This window comes from Hippopotamus amphibius, chromosome 7 (assembly GCF_030028045.1).
Source record: "Hippopotamus amphibius kiboko isolate mHipAmp2 chromosome 7, mHipAmp2.hap2, whole genome shotgun sequence".
In the NCBI taxonomy this organism is placed as follows: domain Eukaryota; kingdom Metazoa; phylum Chordata; class Mammalia; order Artiodactyla; family Hippopotamidae; genus Hippopotamus; species Hippopotamus amphibius.
Genome location: NC_080192.1, coordinates 97,047,579 through 97,061,660, shown reverse-complemented (window position 1 = coordinate 97,061,660; position 14,082 = coordinate 97,047,579). Strand labels below are relative to the sequence as shown.

Below are 14,082 nucleotides of genomic sequence, written 5' to 3'. Positions count from 1 at the left end.
GCACGTCCTCCTACTCTGCCATCTTGATCCTATCTCTCTATTATTTATCTTTTAAAAAATTTTTTTTAAAAATTTATTCATTTATTTATTTTATTTATTGGCTGCATTGGGTCTTCGTTGCTGTACACGGGCTTTCTCTAGTTGCTGCGAGTGGGGGATACTCTTCATTGTGGTGCACAGGCTCCTCATTGTAGTGGCTTCCCTTGTGGAGCACAGGCCCTAGGCGCGTGGGTTTCAATAGTTGTGGCACCTGGGCTCAATAGTTGTGGCTCACAGGCTCTAGAGCACAGACTCAATAGTTGTGGCACATGGGCTTAGTTGCTCCATGGCATGTGGAATCTTCCCAGAGCAGGGCTCGAACCCGTGTCCCCTGCATTGGCAGGCAGATTCTTTATCACTGTGCCTCCTAGGAAGTCCTCTATTATTTATCTTTAACAATATTTTATCTAGTTGATTAAAAAGAGCTACAGGTTATTAGATTGCATTGATTTATCACTTACATTTGATATACTTTTAAGAAATAATTCTTTTGGGTTGTAGAAATTGTCTCCAATGTTTATTCTTCTTGGTTATAAGAATCAAGGTTTTTCACATTAATTTATATTTATTACATTAGACTAGCAAGTTTGCTTTCCTCTTTTGATATGGAGTAAAATTCTAGAGATTAATGATTCTTATATGGTAGTTCTATTTTTAATTTTTTGAGGAATCTCCATACTGTTTTCCATAGTGGCTGCACCCATTTTTATTCCCACCAACAGTGCATGAGGCTTCCCATTTTTCCATGTCCTTGCTGATGTTTTTTATTTGCTGTCTTTTGGTAATAGCCATTCTGAGAGCTGTGAGGTGATATCTTCTTGTGGCTTTGATTTGCATTTCCCTGATGATTAGTGATGTTGAGCATCTTTTCATGTGTCTGTGGGCCATCTGTATGTCTTCTTTGGAAAAATGTCTACTCAGGTCTTCTGCCCATTTTAAAACTGGGTTTTTTGTTTGTTTTGATATTGAGTTGTATGAATTCTTTGTATATTTTAGATATTAACTTCTTATCAGATACATTGTTTGAAAACATCTCCCATTTAGTAGGTGGCCTTTTAGAACAAATTTTAGAATTATTTGTTCTAGTTCTGTGAAAAGTGCCATTGGTATTTTGATAGGGAGTACATTGCATCTGTAAATTGCCTTGGGTGATATGATCATTTTAACAATATTAATTTTTCCAGCTTGTGAGCACAATATATCTTTCCACTTGTCTACGTTGTCTTCCGTTTCTTTCATTAGTATCATAGGTTTTGAGTACAGGTCTTTTACCTCCTTAGTTAGATTTGTTCCTAGGTGTCTTATTCTTTTGTAAATTATGTTGTTTTAGAAATTTCTCTTCTGACAGTTCTCTGTTAGTTTATAGAAGTGCAACAGATTTCTGTATGCTAATGTGGTATCCTTCAACTTTACTGAATTAATTTATTAGTTCTAATAGTTTTTTGATGGTACTTTAGGATTTTCTACATATAGTATCACATCGTCTGCAAACATTGACAGTTTTACTTCTTCCCTTTCAGTTCGGATTCCTTTTATTTCCTTTTCTTGTTCAATTTCTGTGGCGGGGACTTCCAATACTATGTTGAATAACTGGCGAGAGTGAGCATCCTTGTCTTGTTCGTGGTCTTAGAGGAAATGCTTTCAGCTTTTCACCTTTAAGTATGATGTTGGCTATAGGTTTGTCACATATTACTTTTATTATGTTGAGGTATGTTCCCTCTGTACCCACTTTGTTCAGAGTTTTTATCATAAATGAATTGAATTCAAATGCTCTTCAATTTTGTCAAAAGCTTTTTCTGTATCTATTGAGATGATCATAGGATTTTTATTCTCCAGTTTGTTAATGTGGCGTGTCACACTGATTTTTGGATTTGAACCATCCATGCATCCCTGGGATAAATCCCACTTGATCATGGTGTATGATCTTTTTAATGTATTGTTGAATTTGATTTGCTAATATATGTTGAGAATTTTTGCATCTACACTGATCAGTGATACTGGCCTGTAATTTTCTTTTTTTTGTAGTATCTTTGTCTTGTTTTGTATCACAGTGATGATGGCCTCATAGAATGAATTCAGAAGCATTCCTTCCTCTTCAGTTTTTTGGGAATAGTTTGAGGATAGGCATTAACTCTTCTTTAAATGTTTAGTAAAATTCACCTATGAAGGCTTCTGGTCTTAGACTTTTGTTTATTGGGAGATTTTTTTTTTAAATTACTAATTCAATTTCATTACTGGTAATTGAGCTGTACATATTTTATATTTTTTCCTGATTCAGTCTTGGGAGAGTGTACATTTCTAGGAATTTATCCTTTTCTTCTAGGTTGTCCATTTTGTAGGCATATACTTGTTTGTTGTAATCTCTTATGATCCTTTGTATTTCTGTGGTGTCAGTTGTAACTTCTTTTTCATTTCTGATTTTATTTATTTAGGCCCTCTCTCTTTTTTCCTGATAGTCTGGCTAAAGGTTTGTCAATTTTGTGTATCTTTTCGAAGAACTAGCTCCTAGTTTCATTGATCTTTTTGTTTTTGTTTTGTTTTAGTCTCTATTATATTTATTTCTTCTGTGGTCTTTATTACTTCTTTCTTTTTTTGTGTATTTTAAAACATTATTGACCTGCTCGTAAGAACTCCAAATAATTTATGTAGATAATTTGCCTCCAAGGAGGTGGAGCATAACTTCCTATTCCTTAAGTGTTGGCTGCTCATGGTGACTTCCTACCAAAAAGAAGATTATAGAAAAGGGGGAGAAAAGAGTTATTTTACAGTGGAGAAACTTGACAAACACTACCTCCATTAGATTTCGTTAGCAGTGATAAGCCATGTTGATAGCGTGCACCCTTGATATAGTATGATGAGAATGGCAATTTACCTCTGGTCTTTCTCCCAAAGCCTACAACCCCAGTCTAACCATGAGAAAAACATGAGGCAGATCGAAACCGAGGGACATTCTACAAAGTACCTGACCAGTACTCCTCAAAACTGTCTAGGTTATCAAAAACAAGGAAAGTGTGAGAAAGTATCACAGCTGAGGGAAGCTTAAGGAGATATGATGACTAAATGTAACGTAGCTTGGATGGGATCCTGGAACGTAAAAAGCACATTAGGTAAAAACTAAGGAAATTTGAATGAAGTATAGACTGTGGTTAATAATAATGTATCAGTATTGACTTACTAATTTTCACAAGCGTGACCATGCTAACGTAAGATGTTAATAGCCTAGGAAATTGAGTATGTGGTATGTTGAATCTCTGAACTATCTTCACAAGTTTTCTGTACATCTGTTCTAAAGTTAAAGTTTTATGAAAAACATTTTTAAAAAATTGTAGCTGCTGCTGGAGCCCTTTACATGCCTCTCAGCTTTCATTCTCCTTGTCCTCTGGCCTGCATTAGGTGATTATCAGCCTCATACATAATTTTACATTTTTACTATGTATGTATTTTAAATTTATAGTATTTTTAATCTTATAAAATTTCATACAAATAGTATCATACTTTATGTGTTTGTGTGCAGTTGCCTTTTTTTTTTTTATTGTTCAGCATTATGTGTTTGTGCTTTATCCATGTTGATAGGTACAATTCTAATTCATTTACTGTGCATTAGTTCATTGTTTGAATGTCACTAACCATTTTTTTTGTTGCTATTCTGGACATTGGGGTTGATTCTAATTTAACTATTGGTAATTTAACTATTACCAACATTGTTGCAGTAACCATTCCTGTATAGGATTCCCAGTGCATAGATACAAGAGTTCCTTGTGAGATTTTTCCATTGCAGGAGAGTTGCTGAGTTCTAGAATATGTACATCTTAAATTTTGATAGATAATGCAAAATTGCCCTTCAAAAATGTTCTGTTTCCATAACAGTATATGAGATTTGTTGGTAAGGAAGTGAAGAAACAATATTTAGTATTGTGGGGCATTTTACTTTTTGCCAGTTTAATGGAGGGGAAGTGGACTTGTCCACCATCTTGTACCCATTTGGTTCTAATCAGTTTATGTTTTGTCCTTGAGCTATGTCATTCTTTCAGAGATTATGCCCTGCCCCCTTCCCTCCTGTTTCACAAGTCCTTTGTTGGATATGTGGCTTGAAATATTTTTCCCAATTTGTAGTATGTCTTTTTCTCTACTTCACAGGGTTTTTTTGCACATGGTGAAAGTTAATTTTCATGAGGTCGAATTTAACGGTTTTGCTTTTATGGATCATGCTTTGGTGTCAAGTCTAAGAATGCTTTGATTAGTCCTAGATCCCAAAGATTGTCTTTCTTTTTTCTTTCTAAGATTAACAGTTTTTCGAAATATCTAAGCCTGTGATCCACTTAAAATTTACTTTTATATAAGTTATGAAACTTAGATTGAGGTTCTTTATTTTAACCTATGGATTAGGTTAAAAGGTGCTTGTTTGAGCACCTTTTGTTGATAATGCTGTCTTTCGTTCCTTCATTGAATTGCTTTTGCACCTTTGTCAAAGATTAGTTGTCTGTCTTGTGGGGGTCTGTTTCTGTGTTGTTTATTGGTCTGTGTTATTGCATTGGTCTATGTATCTATCCCTCTGCAAATATCACAGAATCTTGATTACTGTAGCTATGAATTAAATCTTCAAATGGGGAAGACTGATTCCTCTCACTTTATTGTTCTTATTCAAAATTGTTTTATCTGCTCTACTTCCTTTGCCTTTCCATTTAAATTTTACAATAATTTTGTTTATATCTACAAAAAATCTTGCTAGGATTTTGATAGGAGCTGCTTATATACCAATCTGTTTTTTTTCTCTGAAGTAGACAGAACAACTTGGCATGCTTTTACATTTCTTCTCTTTTCCTGTCTCCTGCTGAAACCGTGCACCTCAGATTGGGACTTGAACCCACGTGACTGGGGCTCAAACCCTGCCCAAAACCTAAGATCTTCCAACTGAGATCACACACCTGGTTTCAGAACTGAATGAAGCTCAGGTTCTTGATGTCTCATCACAGAAAGAATTCAGTGAGAGACAAAGTGATAGGCAAGAAGTTTATTTAGAGATTTATTGATAGAGAAACACACTGTGCAGACAGTGTGGGCCATCTCAGAAAGTGAGGAAGACACCAGGGTATGGGGGTTGTGAGTTTTTTGCAAGGGTGGGTAATTTTATAGGCTGAGTGGGCTGAATATTCCAGAATTGGGCCATGGCCCACTTTTTGATCCTCATGGTCAACCTTGGAACTGTCATGGCACCTGGAAGTTGACTTGTCCACCATTTTGGACCCATTTGGGACTAATCAGTTTATGTTATGTCCTCAGGCTGTGTCATTCTTTCAAAGGTTGTGCTCTGCCCCCTTCCCTCCTGTTTCACTGCTACCTCACTTTTTTTGTTCATTTGAAGTTTCAGTTTCAAACTGATAATTATTAATTTTTAACATTTAAAAGTTGTTATTAGATCATCATATTTCAGTCAAATACATCTTTAGCATATTGCTGACCTGTGTTGACTAGAAGACCAGTGATTTCTCCAAGCTGCCCACCAGCAGCCACATCATGTGGGGTTGCTCTATGATTTTATTCTAGCAGCACAGCATTGTCAATAACAGTAATATGATGGTTTACATTTTTTTTAATTTTTTAAAAAATTTATTTATTTGTTTATTTTATTGGCTGTGTTGGGTCCTTTTTGCTGTGCATGGGCTTTCTTTTGTTGTGGTGAGTGGGGGCCACTCTTCGTTGTGGTGCGCAGGCTCCTCATTGCCATGGCTTTTCTTGTTGCAGAGCACGGGCTCTAGGTGCGTGGGCTTCAGTAGTTGCAGCACATGGGCTCAATAGTTGTGGCTTATGGGCTCTAAAGTGCAGGCTCAATTGTTGTGGCACATGGGCTTAGTTGCTCTGCAGCATGTGGGATCTTCCTGGAGCAGGGATTGATCCTATGTCCCCTGCATTGGCAGGCGGATTCTTAACCACTGCCACCCAGGAAGCCCAATGGTTTACATTTTTATCTTTCAATCAAATTCTTCCTTTCTCCTGACTTCCTAGCCTAAATATCCTTTAGCTCTGAGCCCCTTACTAATTTGTAAGCCTAGGTTAGGCAAACAGATATCAGCACCATGGGATTATTTTCTAACTTATCTAGGAGTTTATGGTTTGTGATATACATGGGAAGATTTTGTAGAGCAAGGAGTTGGTAACTGTAAATAATTCTAGACTTAAAGTTAGTCTGCAACATTTATTACTTTTGGTTTCAAAGGTTGTTGATACAGTTGTGAGTGTTTATTAGAACATAAATTCAAAATGTTGTGTTAGATCCTATATTTGCAGAGATACATAGATTAGAATCTGTCAAAGATTAGAATCTGTTGGGTGAAATAGATTTGTAAACAGAAAGCTTCATTACATTGAGGTAAGTGCTGTGGTAGAGATATTAGGGTATTTTTGGAATAGAGAGGCACCTTTACCTTACTAGGGGAGGGATATTGGGGGAGCCATGCTTGAACTGAATTTTGAATGGTGAATAGAAGTTAATCTGGTGAAGGTGGTGATGAAAGGACATTTCAGGCAGTTAGAATAGCATGAACAGAGGCACATAGAAAGAAGCAGCATATTAGGATTGACAGTAGAGGCAGTATGAACAAGTTAGTGATGTCTGAGTGGCAAGTGTGGGAGGCAGGGTGTAAAGTAAGATAGGAGGCACTGAAAGATAATGTTACCTGACAACTGGGTTGCCCCTTGGTGGGTGTTGAGCGAATAGACACAACCAAGCCAAAGAACGGGAGAAGGAAGGATTTATTACTTGCAGCAAGTAAGGAGAACACTGGGGATCTTTCTTAAAGCAGTGTCTCCCTAAACAGCAAAATTGGGGAACTTTTAAGTTAAGGGTACATACCTATTCATGAGGGGGCTTGAGCAGAGGAGAATTCAGCATAGAATTGGGGCAAAGGTGGACAGAGTCCAGCCTTGAGTTTATTAAAGTCTAGAGGATCAACATCTTCATACCATCCTCCACCTGGTGGGGGCCTTATTAGTTCCTGCAGAACTCAAAGATATATTATTATGTATATCCCTTGAGGAATGAGGACCCTGCCCCAAGGCTGCACTATTATTTCTTGACTGCTCCTCCTTAGTTTCTGCATTCCTTCCCTTTCCTGTTCAAGGGCAAGCCTTTGGGCCAGGCTTAGATCACAAAATGGCTTAAGCCAGAGTGGGTTCTCTTATGTCAAGAAAGCCATTCTTGGTTCTCTTTCTCCAAGGACCCCCTAACCTATCTGCTTATAAGAAGCAGATCTTGAAAGGCCTGTTGTGTTGGGTTTGGATTTGATCCTCAGTGGCTCTCAAACCTAAAGGACCCAGTGTCTCCTTTTTATAGTAAATCTTTTCTAATGTCCCTGTTGGGCTGCACCCTGCAGGCCTGCAAGGCCTACACTTGCCCAGCTTTAAGACCAAAGAAAGAGCCCAGAGTGAGTGACAGAGACATCAGTGGTTTAGTGGGTGGGAGCGCTTACACATCTGAAGCAAGGTCCTGGAGCGACACCCACCATGTGCTGACGGTGGGCAGGACATGGTGGCAGGCTTCACTCCCGGGTAGAAGGGGAGATTGCCAGTAATAGGGGGAATTACATCAGGTTGGCTCATTAGTTACCAGGGAAACCAGCAGAGGGGCACACCCCTCATAGCCCCTTTGATAAGAACAATCACTAGCTGGGGCCTGGGGCAAGTTTGTAGGAAGATCAGTCATGTAAATAGGATATAGGTGAAGCAGGCACTGGTCAGGCAGGGGACGTACAGAGAGCAAGAGAATAGCCATCTTGAGTGACGTGACCATACAGTTCCTTTATTAACCTAAATGAAATGCATGTATAATTATAATTCACATACAATAGAATTAACTTGCATAACTTCTAATAATATGATAACATAAATGTAATATAAAGTTATAAGGAAAATAATTTATATATTTAAAAATGTAAATGTTGAGGCATTACTGCATTAGAACATACAATGAATTAATCAAATACTTGTACCTATATGTAGAATCACTGTGAATGTGCAGCAATAAAGCAGACATATATAGATGTGTTGTTTTGGTAGTTCAGATGTCCAAATATGAATGGTATTGCCACAGACAGTGAGATTTTCCAAAGTGCTCAATGTGAGGAAAAAGAGCTCACTTGTCCGATTACCAAAGAAAGGACACGGAAGTCCAGAGTACAGTGAGGCGAGACTTTAATAATGGTCCTGCAAGAGCGGGTGTCGTGTCTGGGACAGGTACACACAAAAATTACCATCATCATTTTTATTCCCTAGTTCGCAAGTCCCTCCCCTGGTTCCTCATAGGCTGAGTACTACAGGGTTCACACGCTGTCCCAAACGTCACCTACCAATGAGGTTACAATGCGTACTTTACTACTACTTGATTGGAAGGCTTAGGCCTCCTCTATGATGTTGTGACAGTTACCACACCTCCCTTTGTTCTGGAGGGAGCTTATGCCCCTTACTTTTGGTACGAGCCTTTGGGCCTTTGGTCACGTCGGCAGACTTTTACTACTTTTACTACATTCCTTGGAAATGAATCACCAGGCATCTGTTATCTCTCACACTAAACAACCTATTTGTAAATTTCTGACCAAACCAAAGTATTGATGCAAGCTATATCAGTTGTATTCCTGGAAAATTTAGAGCTTATTAAAACTGTGCCAAAAAATACTTTTTTATGTAAAAAGGAAAAGATTAATTTCTAGGCCCAGGTAATTATAAACAGGTTTTTCCATGTAATGTTACATGGGACATTACCAAGTCATGTGGGACATGTGTCAGTTGTTTTGTAGGATGTTCTTGAGCAGGGGTTGGCAAACTGCATCCTGTGGGACACACTATTTTTGTATAACCCATTAGCTAAGAATGGTTCTTACATTTTTAAAGAGTTGAGCAAATAAAAAGATGAATATGTTGCAGAAATGGTAACACCTTTTTTGGTCAAGATATTATTGACTGGAACCCAAGCAAAATAACTTCTGTCACAAGTGAAGCTAAATCAGAATAGATTTCTTGATATGCCTTTAGGAAAAGAATGATACACATCACCTGTGTTGTGATGTGATATTGTGAAGCAAAGTGCCAGTGGAAATAATTTTATTTAATTATAGTATATTATACAAATTAATGTTTCTATTGAGTGGAGTAGCAGAGATTTGGGGTCCTTATACCTGGTAAATAGGCAAATATTCAGTAAACATTTTGTTGAGTTGTAATGTGAAATATCTTTAATCTATGTTGTAGTATTTATCATAAAACTTTTTTATGTCAATGGAGGAATGAAAGCATGTTTGTCTTTCAGCCTCCATTCCACCTATTCTACCTATACTCTACCTGTATACTGTCTACCTTTACATTCCTCTGTTCTCACTGCTACTGCTCAAATTTAGGCAGGACTCTTGCTTCCAAATGATAGGACTACAGCTTAAACTGTCTTGAATAGTAAAATGGGATTTTTTGGTGCCTGCAGGTGGAAAAGATGCTGAGATAACATAAAGAATTGAAGAAAGCTCTGAAGGAACCAGGGCCTTGGGGATTACCTAACAGGGACATCACTCCATTAGAACCCAGCCTCATCTTTGCTTGGCTTCATTCTATTTTATTGTAATATTCATTTAACAAAATATTCTTAGTACGTCTTGTGGACAAGACATCACACAGTTATAGTATATCAAACCAAGCCTGGCTATAAAGGCACTGTGAAATTATGTAAGATTTCATCAAAGCACTAATTCATTTTATTCTCTTGTTTTATTATTTTATTTTTCAGTTTTTATTTTATTATTTTATTATTTCCTCATCATGGAACTGGATATTTATAGATTCTAGTAATTGATAGAGAATTTGAGTGACATGGTGTTTTTGTTTGTTTGGGCCATGCTGCATAGCTTGTGGTATCTTAGTTCCCTGACCAGGGACTGAACCTGGGCCCTCTGCAGTGAGAGTGTGGAGTCCTATCCACTAAACCGCCAGGGAATTCCCAACATGGAATTTTTAACAGTAGCTTTTCTGATATTCAATATTTTCTTTCTTTCCTTTTTATAAGAACTTTATTGAGGTATAATTGACATACAATAAACTGCATATATTTAAAGTGTAAAATTTGATATATTTTTTTATTAGTAGTGTATATATGGCAATCCCAATCTCCCAATTCATCCCACCCTAACCCCCTCCCGCCCTCCCCCCCCCCACCGCCACCCCCATCCCTGCTTCCCCTGCCTGGTGTCCATATGTTTGTTCTCTACATCTGTGTCTCTATTTCTGCCTTACAAACCGGTTGCTCTGTACCATTTTTCTAGATTCTGTATATATGCGTTAATATATAGTTTTCTCTTTCTGACTTACTTCACTCTGTATGACAGTCAATATTCAATATTTTCAAAGGCAATATTTTTATGCTTATGAAGAGCTTATTCTCATTTTTGTCTTTTGATGACCCTTTTTGGAAGCTTATTCAGTGATTATGAATCACTCAAAATGTGATCTGTGTTAAGAAGCTATCTTTTTCTATTTATCTACCAATTCAAATTTATTACTTTTTCTGTCATTATAGTCTATTGCATCTGCAGACATGGATTTCAACCAGCTGGAGGCATTCTTGACTGCTCAAACCAAAAAGCAAGGTGGGATCACATCTGACCAAGCTGCTGTCATTTCCAAATTCTGGAAGAGCCATAAGACAAAAATCCGAGAGAGCCTCATGAACCAGAGCCGCTGGGACAGTGGGCTTCGGGGCTTGAGCTGGAGAGTTGATGGCAAATCGCAGTCAAGACACTCAGCTCAAATACACACTCCTGTTGCCATAATGGAGCTGGAAATAGGGAAAAGTGGACAGGTGAGTTCAACTTAAATCAATTTCCCTTTGTAAACTGTATTGTCCATTACATATTAGCCATACATTCAGAATGATTTTATGTAACAGTCTTTGTTTGCAGAGATAATGATAATAGGAAAAGATTCTGTTTTTTAGAATCCCTTTTCAGAGATAGAACCATCTGAAAATTTGGATATTCCCAATTATGGATAGAGTCTGAAAACCAGCCTCTGGCAGCTATCTCAAAAGAATAAAATGGGTCAATAAGATGATTGCACAGAAGTTGGCCACTGTTTCCTTTTGGTACGATCTCAGAATTTTTGGTGTTTGATCAGAATCTCCAAGGCAATGATAAAGATGCTAAGTAAAAGACCAGGATTTGAGATTAAACAACAAAGAACAAAACTATCTCACAAAACTCATCTTTATAGGCATTCAGGTATAGGAGGCAATATTATTTTAATTATAATATTGTATTGTTCCTAAAGACCCTAAGTATACTCTATCTGTCCTTGAGTCTACAAATAATTTTTAATTGATCTTGGTTATTTACAAAACAGTACAGCTTTCCTTGCAGTTTCCAATGTCATTATAGCAGACATCTACATGGTCTTTCTTGAAGTTATTCAGTTTGTACTCCAGATGACTGCCAGATCAGACTTTTAATGACCTGGATTATGTCTTTTGGGGGAAAAAAAGCAGCAACTTGTAATTAGGAAGAGAAAACCCAGATCGCTGAATTAGCTAACCAGATTCATTTTCAGATAAATAATCAAATAAGTGGTTCTATTACATCCTATAATAGAAATTTATTTCTTTCCTTCTAATGATGAGAGCATTTTTTTAGCTGACAGGTTTCCTCACGTATTCCCTTCTTGAGTTTCCTAGCATTTTTTCAGTATTTGTAGTTCCCTAATGACTTTAATTTTAATTTAAAAGATAATCCCTTTAGAAAAGTTGTTCTTTTTCAAAATATATTTTGAGGACCTTTTATTCAGTTATTTTACAGTAGTGCTGATTGCCTTTATTGACTTTGGTTTCTCTGAGCCTAAAGCCCATTTTCTTAACCACTGTGTTATACAGCCTTCCTCCTATTATTCCTAGACCAAAAATCTGACAGATTAAAAAGGTGCAGAAAGTATTATTGGATATCTAAGTTTCACTAGCCATTTGTATAGGCTATTTATTTTTTATTCTGGCAGTATGATTATTTCATTTTGTCAAGTATTTATCATTTGGGCAGGAATATGAAAACAAATGTATCTACTTTGACTTTCTTAGAAAACTATTATAACAACAGTGTAAAGCAATTGTACTCCAATAAAGAGCTTAAAAAAAACTATTATAGTATTTCCTTAACTTGATATTTTCCTAATATTTCTTGCACTGGGGTTTATAATGTGCCTTTTGATTTTGGTAACTTGTATACCATCTGAATTTATTGGGTACTGACACAGGGATTTAAAAAATCTTATTTTTAAGTTCCTATGGTTTTCCTTTTATTTTGTTAGCTAAAGTAACAAGAAGAAACATTTTTTTTTTAAATAGTAGAATGGTTTTTTTGTCAATCAGTAAATCAAACTTCACTGCACATGATTTTTTAGCTAGCTTCAGGAACATTTCATGATTACTTAGAACAAGTTGGTAAGCTTTTATTTTAGAGGACATAGTTTAGGCTTGATAGCTATGCAGTTTCTGTCACAAGCACTCATCATTGGTGCAGCTCAAAAGCAGTCACAAACAATATGTAAACAATGGGTATTGCTGTCTTTCCAGAAGGTTTACCTATTTCAATAGAATCAGTAGGTCTTAGAAGTCAAGAGAGTCCTTAAGCACTCATCTAAGGTGAATCACATAGGTGAGCTGGTATATCCGTATTTTCCAGAGAAGGTGTATGAGACAGATAAGTGACTTGCTTCAAACACAGCTGATAAGTGGTAAAGCGAGAACTAAAATGGGGATCACCAGACTTAGTTTTTCCAAACACCATTGACACTAACATCCAGGAGCTTTTGTTAGCGTCTCACAGTAGTCTGTGCTAAGAAAAAATATTGGTTATAAAACATGTTGGTTATACAATGTGGTAATCAAGAGCGTTGATAGGAATATCACTCAGCAATAAGAAGGAAAGAACTTTTGATATACGCAACAAAATGGTTGAATCTCAGAATCATTTGCTGAGTGAAATAAGCCAGATAAAAACTTTTTTTTAGCATGATGTATAATTATACTTACATAAAATCCTAGAAAATGCAAAGTAATCTGTAGTGACAGAAAGCAGATGCCTGGGTATAAGAGTAGAGGGAGGATAGATTAGATTACAGAGGGGTGCATGAAAATTTTTAAGTGTGATAAAAATGTTTATATTCATTGTGGCAACAGTTTTATGGATATAAATATATGTATGTCAAAACTTATAAAATTGTATGCTTTAGATATGCAGTTTATTGTACATTACTTACACTTCAAAATTGTAAAATGGTCACTGTGAAAATGATTGAAAATGCACTTTAACCCACAAAATTCTTTGAATGAAAACATTCTTAAATCAAGAAAAGTTGTAAAGAAAGAAGTAAACTGTAATAGAACTTAGGCTGGCAGTAAAATATACAATGCAAATCCTATCAGAAATGTTTCTGTGAGACCTGGATCCTTGGTTAGTACTTTTGTCAGCATCTAGGTGAATGTTATTTATGAAATACTCTACTAAATCAAGTTACCAGTTTTTAGAATACACGCAAGCAACAAAGGCAAAGTTATTTTTACACTGCTGTCATTCGATGAGCTTGTGAGAGAATTAATGATCCTAGGATATTAAGAGGTTGTTTCTAGGAAGAATGACCAAGTTTTTTGAACTCTGGGTGGGTGGGTGCGTGCGTGTGTATGTGTGTGTGTCTGTCCACATACTCCAATCAACTAAATTACTGTCTTCAATTTACGTCATTTTAAATAAGTGGTTCTCAGTCATGGCTGCCCATAAGAATCACTTTTGGAGCTTTAAAAATTTTCATGCTCTGGACATACTTCAGACCAATTAAATAAGAATCTGTGGGGATGGGACCCGGGCATCAGTATTCTTCAAAACTGGTGATTTCAAAAAAAATAAATAAATAAAAAGAAGGCGGGGGCTTACTTCCCTGGCGGTCCAGTGGTTAAGACTCCACGCTTCCGCTGCAGGGCGATTGGGTCCCATCCATGCTTGGGGAGCTAAGATCCCGCATGCTGCGCAG

The 14,082-nt window shown here is 36.8% G+C and overlaps 1 protein-coding gene across 5 annotated transcripts in view; it reads left to right on the top strand.

The window, feature by feature from the left end:
• The window catches only part of COMMD1 (copper metabolism domain containing 1), a 152,111-nt gene that overhangs the window by 54,509 nt on the left and 83,520 nt on the right, over nucleotides 1-14,082 (top strand). For all 5 annotated transcript variants that reach the window (XM_057741635.1, XM_057741638.1, XM_057741637.1 and 2 more), the window contains exon 3: nucleotides 10,592-10,873. In XM_057741635.1, coding sequence (XP_057597618.1) covers nucleotides 10,592-10,873 — 282 coding nt within the window. The remainder of the gene's footprint in view (nucleotides 1-10,591; nucleotides 10,874-14,082) is intronic.